General features: G+C 34.0%; 1 protein-coding gene and 1 long non-coding RNA gene across 5 annotated transcripts; both read right to left on the bottom strand.

Moving 5' to 3' along the window:
• Nucleotides 1-2,785: 2,785 nt before the first annotated feature.
• LOC115957882 (mannose-1-phosphate guanylyltransferase 1-like) lies at nt 2,786-6,368 on the bottom strand. 4 transcript variants are annotated; one of them, XM_031076224.1, is made up of 5 exons: nt 6,202-6,368; nt 4,765-4,903; nt 4,126-4,182; nt 3,802-4,041; nt 2,786-3,717 (listed from the first exon to the last, which is right to left on the bottom strand). In XM_031076224.1, exons 1-5 carry the CDS (start codon nt 6,213-6,215, stop codon nt 3,046-3,048), a joined length of 1,122 nt encoding a protein of 373 aa, XP_030932084.1. In that variant the 5' UTR covers nt 6,216-6,368; the 3' UTR covers nt 2,786-3,045. The 4 variants fall into 4 exon arrangements, with proteins under 4 accessions (XP_030932084.1, XP_030932083.1, XP_030932082.1 ...); XM_031076223.1 differs by having other exon boundaries at nt 4,126-4,184; nt 4,771-4,903; nt 6,202-6,367; XM_031076222.1 differs by lacking the exon at nt 4,126-4,182 and having other exon boundaries at nt 4,771-4,903; nt 6,198-6,368.
• A 7,037-nt stretch (nt 6,369-13,405) lies between these two features.
• On the bottom strand, nt 13,406-15,018 carry LOC115955237. The gene is made up of 4 exons (XR_004084069.1): nt 14,459-15,018; nt 14,258-14,329; nt 14,105-14,176; nt 13,406-13,694 (listed from the first exon to the last, which is right to left on the bottom strand). It is a non-coding gene; the product is annotated as an uncharacterized LOC115955237 (long non-coding RNA).
• Between the last annotated feature and the right edge of the window lie 4,385 nt (nt 15,019-19,403).

Here is a 19,403-nt window from a genome sequence, read left to right as displayed (position 1 = left end):
AAATCTTTTATTAAGAGAGTAATTTATTATTAACATGAAGTAATTATTATTAATTTTATTCCTATTGTTATTATTAATAAGAACTTTATACTAAGTTTGTTGGAGAATTGGCAGTAATGGTGGGTTGCAATAAGTTTATAGAAAAAGGAAGAATGACATGAAGGCGCATAGGCCAAAGTGCATATAGGTTGGTTTGGTGAAGCTTCATTTGGTTTGAGGGGGCAGGAAGCTGGTAAATTGATTGTTGGTGTCAGATATGCAACTGAACAATCAACTTCACTTGGTTGCAATTATGTAAGGGGGACGAGTGAACATCTATACATAGAATATTTTTTTGGTAAAGGCGGACTTGCAATAAGAGCTAATAAGGTTGTTGGAACAGAAACACAATGTGCCAGGAAAGTCGCCTTAAAAGACTCAGGAATCACACCAATATAAGATAACACCATTTAGGAGAAATTTTTTTTTTTCTCGTTGACCATAAAAGAATGACCTTTCATATCAGCAGCTCCCACTAAGTCTTGCCGGTTGGATTCCATGGACGTCTCCATTACCTCATTAGTCTTCTAGTTAATTCAACAGAAATCATTTCACTCATTCATTGTATTGGAGTAGTGCTAGAGTTACAGCAATTATGTTGTCTACCATGATTTATTTGCAAAGAATTCATAATTGATTCCTAGAATTTAGGAGTACAATTAATTGTTAAGTGTTTTCAGAATTCTAATAAGACGGAATTAATAGTTAGACCAATTGTATCAATGTTTGCATATATCACATTTTAGCCTATCAAACCCAAAATTTATACGAATTAGGCCGTGCAAAATTATAGAAAAATACGTGGTTGTTATAGTAATCATGTCAATTTACACTAGCATTATTCATTTTACATTTAATTTTTATTATTTCTTTACGTATCTATAGATAAAGAATGAGAGTCGATGGTAATTATTGTGTGAAGAAAGAGAAACAATTAAAAAAAAAAAAGAAATTTGATATTTTAATAAAATGAAGTATAAAATAGATAATTTGATGTGAGGTATTTTGAAAAGTGAGTATATAAATTAGAAAAAGTAAGTTCCAATACTAAAATAAACCAAAAAACAAAAAAAAAAACAAAATTAAACGTACTTATATGAATTCTCTTAGTAGCATTTTATATTTAAGCTAATAGTTTATATATATATATATATATATATATATATATATATAAAAGAAGATAGTTTTATTTGGTGAAAATTTCTTTTGAAAATGTATGATCAATGATGTTGTTCAGTCATGTGACTCTCAAGTCTCAATGAACATCAAGTAATAAACAGCGACGTGCTGACGTGTTCCACTTAATTTAATAATTTGACAGAAATTTTCAACCTTCCACGATGAATTCTTGTCTAAAAAGAAAAACCAGATATTTTTAAATAGAAAATATTTAAAAACTACTTCTTTTTATGTAGAGCTTGCCTCGCTTGACAGTGCTAGAGGCCCAGATCCCAGGACTTGATCTCCTCGCCTTGCTCTGTGGGTTGTAAGCCAGTAGTTCGACTTTGGGTTGGCCCAATACTCCACACAGTCATACTTGTTGGGCTTCTTTTCTGGCCCATCATTGCACACCAAGGGTTCACCGTGAAGAACTCTTTTTTACATCATCTCTCTTCTTATAAGTGATTGGACTTTGGACATGGTTCCATAGTCCATACTCCCATGAGGAACTGCACGTGTTTTAATTTTTATTTTAAGACCAGGCCACACGTACTGATTGCTCTCTGTGTACTTTATTACTTTCCAATTGTTTTCTATATTTTCTTTTCACAAAAGAATGTACTCAGCAATTATTGAAGAGATTCAGCCAGCTAATCAGCTCACATCTAACATTTTCCATAAGCCATTAATCTGTAGAACCTTTTATATTGTCGGTGCCACTCTGTTATGTATGGATGAGGCATAAACAGTCCAAAATTTTTGGCTTTTTTATTATATTGTTAATTTTGCTAAACAATGAGATAGAAAAATGAAATTTTCAGGTCAGGAAAACATCAATCCAGATCTTTAGTTAGCTCTGGCCTATGATTCAGAAGAAGAAATCATAGGGCTCTAATTTCTCTTCTAGCCCAATATGTACTCTCGATATATTTTAGGTGGGGGAGAGAGGAGTTGAATCTTGGATGTTTCGGTTGAAATTTTGAAATACCAAACAATGTCATTGAGCTATACATATTATACATATTAGTTGAAATAAAACATCTGCTTCATTTTTGCATTGTATCCCATTGATATTAGGATCACCATGTTTTCCTAAAGCTTGTAAAAGCTATGCAGGAAAAAGAATGCATGACAAACTTGTCCCACTCAAACAAGCAATTTTATGAGTGCATATTTGATACATGCATTACAAAAAAATGTCACATAACTTTTAAATTTAAAAAAAAAAAAAAAAAAAAAAAATGCCATGCTCAAACGCATACTTGTTCTTCACCCTGAGTCTCTATCCAAAAAAAAAAGTTATTCACCTTGTGTTGCATATGTCAAGAAAGCATTACTATTCAGCAAATCAGACAAAATATGATAAAGAAAGATCTGTATAGGTCCACTCTGTAAAATATTTATTGCCGTTATGATTGAGATGAGTAAAGAATTCAAAACCTATGCTACCGACACTGGGACACAGGATCTTCAAGAACACATCACAGAATACAAACATTGAAAACATTGCATAAACCATCTGATTAAAAATGTTATTAAAAACAAAATATTAATAGAATATTCATCTCGATAAGTTACACAAAGCTGGAGAAACCAACAAATAATTTATTTCTATATATACACTTTTAAGATACAAGTCACACCAATGTGCATTTTATGCCCTACAATAAATAAAAAAAACGCTGACCCTTCAATAATTTAACTCGCATCACTCAGATTTGAAGAAACTGACTTTTACAAAGAAGAGAAAAGGGGAAAAATAGAACAAACATGTTTCAGAGAATCAGATGCAATAACTTTACTACTTCCTAAACACAATACACTAATTTCACAAACGCTCCCCGCTCACAGTACTATCTCTGGCTTCAAAATGCTTGCTTTGATCTCTTTGTGGGGCAAAACCACACCACCATTACTGTAAATTTCATCACACACATGTACATCTTCACCAAGAATGGTCATGTTCTCCACACGGGCCCATTGCCCAACAGTGGAGTGCCAGCCAATGATGCTGCTGGAAATGCAAGCATGCTTCTTGATGCGGACTCCCCGCATTACCGTGCAGCGAGAGAGCCTAACTCCTGACTCAACAACACAACCGGGGCCAATGGCAACATCAGGCCCAATCAGACATCCCTCGCCAATTTTGGCAGTCTCATCCACTATAACATTTCCCACAATGTGGGGGCCATTGGCCAACTTTGATGGAGAATTCTTTCTCAATGAGTCTAGGTAGAGTCTCAGCCCTGTAATGTAATCCCTCGGTTGTCCAATATCCATCCAAAACCCTGGTAGCACCATAGCATAGAGCTTGTTCTCTGCTGCAATTTTTGGGAAGACCTCTTTCTCAATTGAGGTGGGCCTCAGTTCAATTCGATCAAGAACTGAGGGGTTCAACAAGTAAATTCCAGCATTTATTTTGTTACCAACAAATAATTTTGGCTTCTCTACAAATTTCTCAACTTTTCCAGTAGATTGCTCCATAACCACCACACCATATTTTGATGGCTCGTCCACCTAGACAATAAGAAGAAATTATTTGTTATCACCTTTCCCCGCATGTTTCACAATGTCTTCAAGTAAGATAATTTAGAGTGTTACCTTGGTCACCATTATTGAAGCTTCTCCTCCATGGGACTTGTGGAATGCAATCATTTCCTTAAGAGGATATTCACTAATAACATCACTGTTGAGAACAAAAAATGGCTCACCAGAATCAGCTAGTAGTTTGTCCCTAGCAAGAGCAAGAGGACCAGCAGTGCCAAGTGGCTCAATCTCTTGTGAGCATGTGATCTTGATCGCAAGCTTTTTTTCAAAATCCTTCAAGAAGTTCAACATTACCTGCAGAACTTAAGCAACATTAATTTCTGCAGCATTAAATCATCACTATACCATAGTAGTAAGAAGAAAGGCCATATTCTTTACCTCTGGTTGGTAATTGATGGCCAAAACCACTTCACTGACTCCAATAGCCTTAAGGGCCTCTATTTGATGAAAAATTCAAAAGATATGTCAACTTATATTTATCACACAAACAAACAAGGGAAAGGCAGGTAAGGTGGGGGAAAGGAGGCTGTACAACCACAAGAGGGACTAAGAAAGTAATCAAACAGAATCTATAGTAATGTTTGCAATATATTATAGCATTTTCTAGTTCATCAATGTTATTTACATTTTGTATTCATTTTCTAAGAAAAATTGGAAAAATTTTCACCATCAATACCAAAAAAGAAATCATATTTATATGAAGAATTCAGAATACCAAGTCAGAGGTTGAATTTCAAAACTTCAGGACTTCAAGATTATAGGTGGACAAGGAACATGGTGAAAAAATATTCAATATCATACTTGGTCAACCACTGGAACTTTTCTTAACACTTTTCCCAATTACAAATTTCACATTAGTAGCTTCTCAATTACAAATTTCAATCATGAAAATCAAAATAATTATTTCTCTAACAGAAAAGCTCACAGAGAATGCGCATAATCAACAAAATTATACTAAGGAGAAAGACAGCTGACAACAACGCATTTTCCAATTGATGAACATGGTTGAACATAAACTAATACCTGATGAAGGATCATAGGTTTGTTAGCGAAATCAACAAGCGGCTTAGGGTAACAAAGTGTCAATGGCCTCAACCTTGTTCTGAACCCTCCAACGAGAATAAGTGCCTTCATTGTGATATGCCCCTTGCTTTTCCTATTGATTACACGGTGAGGATGTTAGCAACAGTTTTGATTACAGACTAATAAAGAATGCAAGTCAAAGTTCAGATGGCAGATAAATCCCCATTATCTCCTATATGTATAATAACGCCACAAACAAATACGTGCCTACAGAACAACCAAAAGCTTCACACAAGTATTATAAGATAAATCATATCGCTGAAAACAGTAAGTGAAATTCCATCCAAATGATTTAGCTCGAAATATGAAACCGAGACAAATTCCAGCTATGCCTAAGGCCGGAGTTGTCAACAAGGGCAAACCCGTTTTATTTTGTTATTAATCAATATAGGACATGAAATCAAAACAGAATTTATTTATTTAGTTTGAAGTCCTGGATTATCCACAATTTCGAAAGGAAAATCACTTGGAATCTGTTCAACCTATCAAATAAAAAGATGTGATCACCACTATCAGTAAGACAATTAATAAGTGTATAAGCATATTCATTAAAAGAAGAAAAAAAAAGAAAAAGATAAGGTAAGCTCCTAAAGCACTACATTACAAGAGCATCTATAGTTAAAAGACATCCACATCAAAGGAAGTTTCCACAAGTGATCGACAAATGTATACAAGGATATCCATCGAACATTAACAAACCAATAAATGTTTCTCTAAGTAAACCAAAACCAACACAATTCAGAGTATTATCTCCAAAATCCATCTGAAACCTCTGGATCATCTGGCTCTTTTTTATTAAAAACCAAGAACTACAGCCGAATAACAACCCAAGTATGAGGCAACAATAACTATCACAAGTCTTAATTCTGTTTGTCTATCTGGAAAGTAATAAGAATAAAAAGAATAACTACAACTTTTAAAAAACATCCTCTAGCTGCTTGCATATTAAGAATTGCAGTAATCAAAACTTGAAGCACAAACCTCTATCCTTCTCTTTCATTTCTTGCCCTTTTTTTTTTTTGTGACAATAAAGAAACTGAAATTCCCATTCTCACTAAAATTATTCACAATTCAGGTCCCAGGACCTGAAAACAGGAGCAACCACTCAACCCCGCCATTTTATTGCCCAGAAAGATAGTAAACATTCAAGAAATTAAAATCCTAGATATCAAATTATTATTGATTTTTCCGTGCCCAAATACAACCCTTCGATGACATTGAGGTGGGTTTTTCATCTTCTCCCAAAAAACTACAAAAATAGCCCTATAAGTTCCATTTTCTTTTCATTTTGCCACACTTTCTCAGCAACCAAACAGCCCAAAACCCCAAAAATATTTATAAAAAATAGAATAAAACAACATAAATACCTACACGATCATGATCATCAGTCTCCTGCAAGCACTGGATCTCTGACAGAATCACTCGTAAAAGGGTCTCATCAGAGCTGGGCTTCTTCGAAGCAGAAGAGTAGTGAAGGTTGGGAACCAAAAAAGGGCTCAGAAATGTGATCCTATGGGGGTGTTTGGTTTGTGTTTCAAACAACAATTTTTAAGTTTTAATCATTATTACACTAATTTTTACACACTTTTTTATCTATACATATTTTCACATATATTTTTAAACAACAATTTTCAATTTTAAACATATTTACCAAACGAGCCCCATGACTGTGAGAGAGATTGGAGTGGGTTTTGGCCGTGAAGAGGGCACGATGGTAATTTCCCTGGCCACGAACGAGTCGAGTTGCGAGTGGGGCCAAAGAAGAACCCGACTTGCGAAGAATGGAAGTGAAAGCCATTTCTCTGACTTGAGTTTGAGTTGCAGAGAGAAGGGGTTTGGGGTTTTAGGGACAAGGGTACAATGATTTTGGACTCCCAGAGGGTTTTAACTTTTTAGTAACTTTTTAAAGTTTGGTTTGGAGCTATTTTTATTTTAGCCTTTTAAGTTTCAAAATTTTTTATTTTGATCCTTCCTATTTGAATTTTCTTGATATTGACCTTTTACCTTTTAAATACTTTATTTTGGTCATTTTTATTTGATTCAGTTTTTTATTTGGCTCTTCATAAAACTGAAAATTTTGAAACTCAAGGGCCAGTAAGAAAATTTAAAACAAAAATTAAAATTTATTTGGCTCTTTTTTTTCCATGTTGTAATTATTTAATAAAAATTCAACTGCCAAGTTACTAAACAAAGTTTTTCCTCAAAAAAAAAAAAAAAAAACTAAACAAAGTCATCTTTTTTTGATATTGATCTTTGGGTGTAGGGTTTAGAAGAGAAGGGTCATGGGTGGTTGATTTGAAGGGCTAAGTTGATGAAATCATTGGGTTCAGAGAGGGGCAACCACCCAACCATACACAATTTGAACCCTCTTTCTAAAACTGTTAAGAGTGTGAAGAAGAAGAAGAAGGAGAAGCAAAGCCCAAACAAAGTCATCTCATTGCTTTGTTAGCCATAAAATTCAACATCTCATTGCTTTGTTAGCCATAAAATTCAACTGCCAAGTTACTAAACAAAGTTTTTCCTCAAAAAAAAAAAAAAAAAAAAAAAAAAAAAAAAAAAAAAAAAAAAAAAAAAACTAAAAAAAGTCATCTCATTGCTTTGTTAGCCATATATACAAGAAAAATTAATGTAATTAGAGAGATTAATAGCATTAGTTTGTTAAACTTTAGTATCCGTTTTGACAATTGCTTATTTCTAGTAGTTTATTTTTATTTGCATAATATGAAACAAAAAGTTAAAAGTTAGGTTGTTTTATATAAAAAAAACTGAAAGTTAGAATATTTAAAATAAAGTTTGAGACAAAAAGTAATTTAGTACCCACAAACAATGAATAATTTAAGCAAAAAGTTAGTTTTTAATCGGTTTCCAAAATGCACACTTATTTATTTTATTTTTTTTTGCACTGAGAAAAATGCACATTTATTTAAGACATTAGGGACAAAATACATTTAATATATAAAGGCGTAAGTGCACATTTAGTCTTTACATTTTGATCCTATTTCTATTTTGGTCTCTACATTTTTATTTTACTGCTTTTCGTCCCTATTTTGAAAAATGCCATCCATTTCCGTCCCTACCATTAGTTTCCTAACAGAAATATTCAACGTGGCTAACAAAGTGCACTGCTGGCACTAAGAATGGCTACATGGCCATTAAAATAAGAGAAATGATATGTCCACAATATTTTTACAACAAATTCTAAGTGGTAGGTTGTTACTGGTTGTTATTGTTGGGACAAAAAAAGTAATCTTAGTGTTAGGTTCAAATTTAAACCAATAACAATTAACCACCTATGATTTGTTGTAAAAATGTTGTGGATGTAGCACCTCTCTTAAAATAATATTAAAAATGCCACATCAACAACCAATTAATTTTTTTTAATTTATCAATTTTAACCGATTGAAAAAAAAAATTAAAATCCAAAAATACATCAATTTAGATCTATGTTCATCTTCAACAAGAACACCAAAGAACACAAACCCATATTTTAAACATAAGAACACATGCCCAGATTTTCTTGCATTTTCTTGCCCTTTCTTGTCAACCAAATACAAAAACACAAACACAAACCCAATAGCAGATCTCAGATTTTCTCAAACCACAAAACCCAGATATACAAAATCACAACTCAAACCCAGATTTTCTCATCTTTCAATCAGAAATGAAACCTCCAGCAAATCAATTCATAAACCTAGAAAATTCAGCATAAAAACACCATAAAATAAAAATAAAAAAACCATAAATTCCAAAGCTCCCATCCTCAAACCCAAGCAAAATCATTTCTCAAATTTACATATTGAGAAAAAAAGAAAAAGATAAAAACAAAAAAATTTCAGTTCTTTTTTTAGCCTTTGTTTGGTTGCCAAGAAAATGAAAGAATAAAAATTTGGACAGCACCATCAAAGTCCATTCCATCTAAACCCAACCCCAATCAAATACAAATCAAAAAATTTATCTAAACCTACTCGATTATATACACATTTACATATACAAAACACGATTTGCAACACAGATCTACATAGCCAAAAATCAACATATATGATAGACCGCCATCTGGAATCACCACAAGCCGATCCGCCACCACATAAACAACCACACCCACCCTAAACTGCCGTCCTGAATCATCCCAAGCCAATCCGCCACCACACAAACAGCTACACTAGATCTGAAACCACCAAACCCATCGCTAGATCTGTTGCAACATTTCCTCCTCTCTTAGGCACCGCCACCTAGGGTGTGGGTTTAAGAGGGCAAGGTAGACAACATGAGATCCGGCTCAGTAAGAGAGGTGAGAGAGGAAAAGAAAGTTTGTCAAGAGAGAGAGAGAGTTTGAGAATTTACATGAGTTTGAGAGTCTAAGCCAAGTGGGTTCAATTTTTTGGGTTTGTGTGGGTTTATTTTTGTGTTTGTTTTCTAAGAAAAACAAATAAAAAATGTTGTATAAAAGAATCCTCTAATTGTGTTTGTGATTAAATTTGGGGTTCTGTTCTTGTTCTTGTTCTTATGTTCCTATGTGTTCTTATTTATTTAAAATTTTTAACTCATATGTTTTCTTTTGTTAAAATTGAGAAATTAATTTTTAAATTATAATCTGATGTGGATTGGGTGATGAGTGCCATGATGGATTTTTAATAATATTTTAATTCCTCCATTAGCTACCTCAGATATTTTTGTCTATTGATTAACGGAAAAGATAAAAATAACACGTGTTAATTGGTTTAGGAACTAAAAATGGTAAAATGAAAATGTAGGGACCAAAATAGAAATAGGCTCAAAATGTAGGGATTAAAAGTGCATTTACGTCATATATAAATTTTATGGATCAACATATTTTGGCCAAAGTTGTTACTCCAACATTTTTATACAGAAATTTTAGTTGTACAATCAAGATCATCTGCAACCAAAAAAAAAAAAAAATTTGAGACTCCACACTTGTGTTTATGAAAAAATACCCTTCATGGACAGTATATTTCACTTTGGACGTCTTCAACAATTTTATGAGATAATTTTCATGTGAAATTTTACTGGAGTAAATTCAAATTTGAAAGTTAGCAATACCTCAACTTGGATTCTACTAAGTCTTCAGATCCTAGAACTAAGAAAAGTATTTTTGATCAAATGTAGTTCCTTGGTGACTTCCTCCATATTTTTCATTCTTTCTTTTGGTGACTCCACGCTACATGCAAGTCCAGTCTCAAGTACTGAGACTAAGCACTTGTACACATTGGCTTCCACTTGATAGAGGTTCACAATACCTTGAGTTTCTTCATTTGCTTCAATTTCATTCTCATTATTATCTTCTCAGGCTACCAATATTGCTGCTGGCATTTCTTCGATTGCTATAATGAGAAGGGTTTGGTCCACAACTTGAACAAATCCTTCCGACAATGCCATCTTAAGTTCTTAACAAAATTGTAGAGATTGAGATCATCTTTAAACATTTCATTAGTTGGTCTCTTTCCCAGGAACAACTCTAGCAGAAATACTCCAAAGCTATACACATCCCCCTCGATTGATGCCGTGCAGCCCATGCCATACTCTACAGTTTATGATATGGAAGAAGATTTGCAGTTCTTATTTGTAATGAGATTTGAGATTTAATGGGAGTAAAAATTCATTTCACCTGTCAAAAAAGCAAAAAGAAGTTGAACTTAAGGAGAACGGTATGATATATGCTATCATTTCAAAATTTCATTTATAAAAGATGATAATTTCTATATTAGAATAGCACCTGGTATATGTTGAACGGAAAATATGGTTAATGGTCAGGATTATGATAATCTAATTTAATTATTTTACAACTGTTACAATTTGCACACTTTACTTTAGGTACTTGACTGGAGCCAGGTTCAAATAAAATCACGAGTCCTATTATTATCCATTACTTGAATATTATTTGTTGACAGACGCAATAACAAAAAACAATAGCATAGTTCTGTTTTGAGGCCAGCTATTCCATATTTGATGTTGTTGATTGACAAGCTATCATCTCAACTTATAGAGTTGAGGAAGTGAATGCCGAAAAAAATGCTTAGTCAATGGATAGTCAATAGTTGATGTCTGCCAATTAATCAAATCTATGATTTATCACGGCATAATTCATGTTTAGAGCTATGTGTGTTTCTGTGTTGCATGTTAATACAAATAGAATGGGTTTTACCTGAAGTAGCATAGCTAATAGATCCTTTTACCCCAATTGTACTAGTTTGTGTTTCAGAAGAATAAGTCATGGTTGAGAGTAATTTTGCCAAACCAAAATCGCTTACATGATCAACAATGTCATTGTCAAGAAGAATATTGCTAGGCTTCAAATCACAATGAATGATTGGTTGCACAGAATGGCTATGAAGATAATCTAATGCCAAAGCAACATCAATTGCAATATTTAGTCTCTGAAGAAGGCTCAAGTCCCTTGATCGATCTTCCCTATCTATCTCTGGATGCAGCTAGATATCTAAACTCCCATTTCTCATGAATTCAAAGACTAAAGCTTTGAATTGATTCCCACTGTAATCTATGCTGGAGCAACATGTTAATATCTTAACAAGATTCCTATACCAGATATTTGTTAATACATTACATTCAGCCAAAAAACTCCTAGAAGCACCCTTTCATTGAAGGTTAAGGACCTTTATAGCAACTAATCTTTCTTCGGGGTGAAGAACTCCTTTATATACAAATCCATAACTGCCAGTTCCAATTAAGTTACTTGGAGAAAATCCATTGGTTGCTTGATAAAGCATTTTGTACGACACATTTGGAAGGAGTTCTATTGTTGAGACAAAAGAAGAATCCCTTTTTGATTTTTTCCTCCAAAAAGGAACAAGAAGGAATGAAAATAGAAGGAAACATAGAATAACAATAGTGATTGCAATTATTAGTTTGAACTAGCCGCAGACCTACTCGATGCGTGGGAATATAAATATTACGTAATGATGTGTAATATATAAAAAGTAACAATTACTTCAAGTATTGTCTATCCCATCCCAAATACTTAAAAATGAACAGACCCATATAAGACCCACAACACAAAAGAGGTAGTGATAAAAGGGGGCGAAAAACAACAATCAAAAGAAACAATATTATTAATCTAATCCTTACATTGAATTATAAGTAATAGAAATTTGATTTTTTGTGTGTTTTTTTTTCTAGCTACAAATCCGAACCCAAAGAAGTAAATTCTTGAAAGTGGGAGACTTTTACATCAACCTAATTAGGAGAGAAGATTGCAAAAGCAGAAAGGTCCATGGGACTATTGAGTGACATCCTAAAAAATCCACATATAATAACTATGAGACATGGTGGAAAATAGAAAACCCCCCACCTTTGCCCAAACATGTTTGCAGAATTTCAATGATACACACAATATGTTCCTAAACCCAGGTATATGGACTATATGACACAGTGAAAAAGATAAAAACCACATCTTTACTTAAAAAATGTTTGAAAAAAATATGAAATTAATTGAATCACCAGAAACAGGAATTCAATCATATAAATAGAGAAATAGGTACATAGCTTGCTATGTTCATATATGTTAATTATGCAGGAAAAAACTCACAAACTTCATGCGAAGATGTAGAGGGAAAAAAATGCAAAGATGTTCACCTACAAATATCATAATGATCAAAATAAGTAAAATCCATTATACAAAATTTAACATTTAAATAAATAAAGCAAGAAGGTATGGTATGTGTTTAAAAAATGAAATTACATGGAGTCTGAGTGAATTCAAATCAGAAAGAATTTGAAAAACATAAAAGTGGTGTGTGTGCTGTAATTCTTCTCAAGCTATGAAAAATTACAGTCTGCATTTCTCTCTCTATTCCTCTATCAGTTATTTTCTCTAATTTCCCTCTTTTATTCTTTCAATTCTCTTGGAGGTCAGGATACCTCGAATTAGCCATAAACTCTTGAATAAGGATCTTAACTATGGGGTCTTTTTATAAAGGACAACTACAAAACACTAAGGTAGTTGTCTTGAACCTAGACATTTCGAAACTCATGACCTTAGAAGGGATACACCCAAAAAAAAAAAGGGAAGAAATTCCAATCACTAAACTGATATATACAAATATAAGAGTATGGCCTTGAACTTCTACTTATCAAAGTTAGAGGTGGGAGGTGTTTAGGAAAATCCAAATTCAAATAGCTAAAAGAGGATCTCTGCCAGTTATATAAAGGGTACAACTTATTTCTCTCTTTTCTTCTTAAATATTATGTTCTTATATGTTAAGAAAAGAGAAAAATTATTGAGCTGCAGCCTAAAATGGCTTAAGCATATATAGTTTTGCTTTTGTATAACTTTAAAGTCACTAAGACAAATGAATAAAATGAAACTGAGTTAGCATGAAGCTAGGTCCAACCATTAGATTTTCCCAAAAATACAAAATTAATTGAATCACCCAAAACAGAAATTCAATTGTATAAACAGAGAAATAGGTACATAGCTAGCTATGTTCATATATGTTAATTTGCAGGAAAAAACTCACAAACTTCATGTAGAGATGGAGAGGGAAAAAAAATTAGCGACTGCAAAAAATGCAAAGATGTTCACCTGCAAATATCATAATGATCAAAATAAATAAAACCCATTATACAAAATTTAACATTTAAATAAATACATAAAAAATCAAGCAGGTCCGACAGTATATCTGGACCATCTGCAGCACTGGAGAAGAAATAACTCATGCTACGAGATACAACAATAACAAATGATAGCAATTATAAGGTCCCCAACTATGCGCACAATACTTGTCAAGGGACACATCATAAGTAGACTTAGTATCATGTGTTCAGCCCATTCCATAACCAATTTTAATAGCATCTTCCAAGACAATTTGTCTACTTACAAATATTGGTGCCTGCACAAAGCAAATTTTAAACTGATTATAGAAGCTTTAAAGAAACATTCATACATAGCCAAGGAATGTTATTAGATCTACTGAAGTCTCAAAGGACGTCTAGAGGGATAAGGGGGTGGCATTGTTGTGCAATCCCCGTCAGATTTCATACAGAAGAAAAAATATTGCAACACACACACACACACACACACACACTCTATATATATATAGACACACACAATGAATGCACAAATGCAAGCATGTACTTGCTCAAACAACTACCTATTAAAATTTTTTAAAAAAAACCACCAATTGGAAACTCCATTCACATCAAGGTAACTTCAACTATCTTGAACTGGAAAGTCTGAATTTCATTATTGTGTAAAATTGACTTGTACCAAATGCAATGCTAATCTGTGGAAAATATATACCTTGCATCTATTTGCCACATTTATGGCACCTGAGGGACGTGCATCCACACTTAGAATGCCATTTTTCCCAGGCTGCAAATAACAAATGCCTTGATGTAACATAAAACTGAATTGAAGATAATGAGGACATACTAATCGTAAATTTCTAATCACCTTGCTAAAATATAGTCCGGCAAAGTAAAGATTAACGACTCTTTCTGTAATTCTCACCATAGTAACCTAAAACTGAAAGGGGAAAAGAAGAAAGAGAAAAATTTAAAATAATTGAATAGATATATAACCTAGTTTTCATATAAAAAAGGACTTAATAAAACAGATGTGTAGTGCTATTAAGCCAGAAATTGAGAGACATACACCCAGTCATATTCACACCCTAGACCTCATAAGTTCTTTTTCGATCAGCAAACTGACTGAAGTTTGCAATATTTGCTCTATTATCGAGATCCAGTGTTACATCATGGGAGCATATCAGCACTCCGTCTTAACTGCCGAGGATGTCTGTTTCTGTGAAATCTGCCTCCTCTTCAATAGCTCCACCTAGTGTTTTGTTCAAGTTTTAAAGGTCTGAAGTGAATCATCAAATATTCTGTTTTAGAAAGCCAAAGGTCTTAAGTTTTGAAACTGTCTTTGGAAGAGAGAGATGTTGGTGTTAGCAAGCTGAAGGGCTGAAGTTTTGAAACCATTGAACACAGGTAGAGCAAAAGGAGGGGATAAAGAAAGGGTTGGCGTTATAAAGTAAGGGCTATTTGGAATGGGTTTGGCTGTTTTGGTGGACAGCATTTTGAAAGTCCTCCTTTAGAATGTGGGGAAGGGGAAGGAACACGGTTTGCGTGAGAAATCTGCTGTTAGAAGGTGGGGAAGGGGAAGGAACACGTTTTGCATGAGAAAGAAAAGGGAAGGAAATCTAGGAAGTTGTAACTTTGATTTTCAAAGGATTTTTGGTTGAGAAGGCTTGGGTTTGGGCTTTATGTTTGAATTAAATTTAGAAGAAGTAGGCTGGTGGAATTAAATTTATAGGAAGTGGGCTTTATGGTAGAGGTAGGTTGGAAATAATTTTAGTTTTATTAGTATTTTAAAACTGATAAAAACTATTTTAAAATTGTAGGATAAATTTAGGAAAGAGGATAGGAATGACATGGCTACTGATGTGGCTCAACGTGAGTGTAACAATATTAAATGCTACGCTTTAACTTTTAGTAATATATAGATGAAAGGGACTTCCTTGGTTTCATGACTTTGACAGGACATGGAGGCAACTGCAATTGTGGAATACCACCACAGAGTTTAGTATTTCCGTTTACTGATATAGCACTTGCATTTTTGAAAACTCTCTTTGTTGGTACCTCACCCTCGATATCATTGAATGAGAGGTTCAATTTTTTAGAAATGGAAGCTTTTCTAAACCTTTTGGCGTTTATCCTGACAAGTGATTTCTTGAAACATCAAGGAACTGAAGGCCTTTTAAGTAGGTTGTTAGGTTTTAAGAAATTAGGAACTAAATGTATTAGAACTTCAATGTGTAATGTGTTGACAAACCATGATCAAAACTTAGAGTCTAGATTTAGGCTGCTCAAAATGTGTTTATGTGTAAAGTTGGAATCGAGTGATTGCAGAATTTACTGGACTAAATCTGCAAGGCTCAATTGATCAAAAATTAGACTCGATTGATCGAATCTCGTGCAAATTGTTTTTTTTGCTGAATTTCTAACTCAACCCAAGTCAATATGACGTGCAGGGTTTTATGTTTTGCTTCAAGTATAAAAGGAAAAACCCTAGCCACATTTTAGAGGTTGTTAATATGCTGTGTGTGTGAATCTTTTGTGAGATCTAGAGGTGTTTACCTTCATACACACTTAGGTTATCAAGATCAAGATTGATGTCAAGAACTTGGTGATCTCTTCAGTTGCTATTTCAAGAGCTTAAAGAAAAACACAAGTAGGAGAACTTGTGGTTGCTGTGGATCAAGGAAAGAAGTAGTCCGTGGACTCAGAGCTGTCACGTGGTTGTGGTAGTAAGTTTTCTACTTGAGGTAGCAATAGGATGTTAATGGTCTAAGTCTTATTGTACAAACTTCAATTATTTCATAGTGGATCTATTTTACCTTGATGATAACTAGGTTAAATCCTCCCTAGGTTTTTCACCGGTTTGGTTTTCTTGGGTTATCATATCGTGTGTTTTTTATGTTTCCGCATTATTTACATGATATGATTTGATTATGTTAACCTAGATCTGAATAATTTATCTAAGTAATCACTTGATTAAATAACTAGGTTAAACAACTTGTGTTTTAAGGGGTCTAAAAATGTACAAGTGGTATCAGAGCGGATTAGATCTTGTATTTAGATCCTTTGATCTAAGAGTTGATCATTGACCCTTATTGTCATGGATTCTTTGAAGTTCTTATTGCTAAAATTCCAACTTGTCTACTTTTGGTTTGTCTTTTTTTGCATTTGTTAAGTCTTTCCTTGAGTATCTTGGTATAATTACATGTGATGATAATTATGTGTGTTATACTGCTTTAACCGCCTTAAAGGCACGTGATTCTTGTCTTTGGTATTTGGATAGTGGTTGTTCCAAGCATATGACAGGAAATAAAGCTTTATTCAAGACACTTTTTGAAGGAAAGATTGGGATAGTCACGTTTAGAAATGGAAGCAAATCTGTGATTAGAGGCATTGGAACTGTGGACATTCCAGGGTTGCCAGTTTTTGAAGATGTTTGGTATGTTGAAGGGCTGAAGGCTAACTTACTTAGCATCAGTTAGATTTGTGACAATGGACTGAATGTTCTCTTCACCAAGTATGAATGTGAGATACTTGATGGAGGAGGTGACTGCATGTGTATTGGTGTTAGGACAGTTGACAACTGTTATGGTATAATACCAAGTATAAGCAACAAGTGTTTCAGTGTAAAGATCAATCAAGTAGACTTATGGTATCAACAGTTGGGACATGCAAGTCACAAGCAATTAGAGAAGATTTCAAGTTTGAAAAGATAAAAAAGTGCATATGTGGACCATGTCAGATGGGTAAACAAGTGAAGTCCAAACATCCGTTTGTAACTGAAGTTCAAACTTCAAGACCTCTAGAGTTGTTGCACATTGATCTCATGGGTCCTGCCAGAGTTCAGAGTTTAGTTGGAAAGAAGTATGTTCTAGTTGTTGTGGATGATTTCACTAGATATACTTGGGTTGTGCTTTTAAGAGATAAAATTGAGGCTCTTGAAAAGATGACACACTTATGCAAGAAATTGCAAGTTGAGAAAGGTACTGTGATAGCCAGAATTAGAAGTGATTATGGAAGAGAATTTGAAAACACAAAATTGGCTACCTTCTGTAATGGTCAAGGCACACGTCAAGAGTTCTCTTCACCCAAGACACCACAACAGAATGGAATAGTGGAACGAAAGAATAGGGTTGTTCAAGAGATGGCTTGTGTCATGCTACATAACAAAAAGATGCCCAAGTCCTTCTGGGGAGAAGCAGTTAACACTGCTTGCCATACACTTAACCGGGTGTATTTCAGACCTGATTCCAAGAAAACTCCTTATGAACTCTGGAGAGGAAAGAAGCCTGTTGTCAAATACTTCAAGATACTTGGCAGTGACTGTTACATTTTGCATGATAGGGAGAACTTAGAAAAGTTTGATGCAAAGAGCGACAAGGGATACTTTCTAGGATACTTTCCACTAGTAGAGCATACAGATTATACAATCTGAGAACTAAAACAGTCATGGAGTCTTCAAATGTGGTGATTAATGATGAACTATATTCAAAAACTCATTCAGAAAACACTCCTCCAATTCAAGAAAAGATTATGGAGGTTGATGATTCTATTTCTGATGATTATGTTGGGAAGCATAGTGATGAAGAGCTACTGTTGTTGAATGATGCTGTTTCAGTACCATCTAGTTCAGAACCATCCACACCGGTTCATGAAACTCAACAAGAACAAAGTGAGCCTAGTCCTTCATCAGAGCAAAAAGGTACTTCCACATCTCTGGTCAAATGTCCATCTTCTAGAGAAAAGTTAAATCACCCTGCCACAAACATATTGGGTAGTTTGAATGATAACATGAGATTGAGATCCAAAGCCTTGAATGTAATTACTCACTCATGTTATCTATCCCAATTTGAACTGAAAAAGGTAGATGAAGCACTTCAAGATGCTAATTGGGTTAATTCTATGCATGAAGAACTTCATCAATTTGTTTGGAATGATGTGTGGGAATTAGTTTCTAAACCAAATGGAGTAAATGTGATTGGAACTAAGTAGATTTTTAAGAACAAGTCAGATGAACATGGTACCATTATTAGAAACAAATCAAGACTTGTTGCTCAAGGATACACACAAGTAGAAGGGATTGATTTTGATGAGCCTTTTGCATTGGTAGCAAAATTGGAATCCATTAGAATACTTTTGGCCATAGCAAGTCATTTGAATTTCAAGCTGTATCAAATGGATGTCATTTGAATTTGAATGAGATGTTGCAAGAAGAGGTGTATGTTGAACAACTAAAGGGTTTTGTTGATCCTCAAAGACTAGATGATGTCTAGAAGTTGAAGAAAGCCTTCTACAGTTTGGAACAAGCTCCCAGGGCATGGTATGATAGGTTAACTGCATATCTCACTAAGCATGGATTCAAAAGAGGATTTACAGATACTACTCTCTTCATACGAAAGGATAAGAATTATTTTGTAGTAGCTTAAATTTATGTTGATGATATTGTTTTTGGTGCTACTAATGATTCTCTTGCTTAATCTTTTGCAGATGAAATGAAGAAGATGTTTGAAATGAGTATGGTTGGTGAACTAACTTATTTCTTAGGATTGCAGGTGAAGCAAACGGATTCTGGAATTTACATCAACCAAGCAAAGTATGCTAGAAATCTAGTCAAGAGATTTGGACTTGACAAGACTACACATGCTAGAACACCAATGACTGCTAATGCAAAGTTAACCAATGATTCATTGGGTGAGTCTGTTGATGTTACATTATATAGAAGCATGATTGGTTATCTTTTGTATTTAACTGCAAGTCGTCCTGATATTGCTTTCAGTGTTGGTGTATGTTCTAGGTTTCAATCTAATCCTAAGATTTCACATTTGAATGCTGTTAAAAGAATCATAAAATATGTTAGTGGAACTTGTGATTATGGATTGTTTTATAGCAAAGAGTCAAATTTGTCTCTTGCTGGATTCTCATATTCAGATTGGGCTGGCAATGCCGATGATAGAAAAAGCACCACTGGTAGGTGTTTTTATGTAGGAGCCAATTTTGTTGCTTAGATGAGTAAAAAA

The sequence above is a fragment of the Quercus lobata genome, chromosome 8 (assembly GCF_001633185.2).
Source record: "Quercus lobata isolate SW786 chromosome 8, ValleyOak3.0 Primary Assembly, whole genome shotgun sequence".
NCBI classification, from domain to species: domain Eukaryota; kingdom Viridiplantae; phylum Streptophyta; class Magnoliopsida; order Fagales; family Fagaceae; genus Quercus; species Quercus lobata.
Note: the sequence above shows the minus strand (reverse complement) of the source record. Positions and strands in the feature narration are given on the sequence as shown.

What these genes read in the sequence shown, in the direction of transcription:
- LOC115957882 (XM_031076224.1), bottom strand. An exon ending in TGATCCTTCATCAGGTATTA is followed by an intron (nt 4,183 to 4,764) that starts GTTTATGTTCAA and finishes CATCAAATAGAG; the next exon opens with GCCCTTAAGGCTATTGGAGT. An exon ending in CCATCAATTACCAACCAGAG is followed by an intron (nt 4,042 to 4,125) that starts GTAAAGAATATG and finishes TAAGTTCTGCAG; the next exon opens with GTAATGTTGAACTTCTTGAA.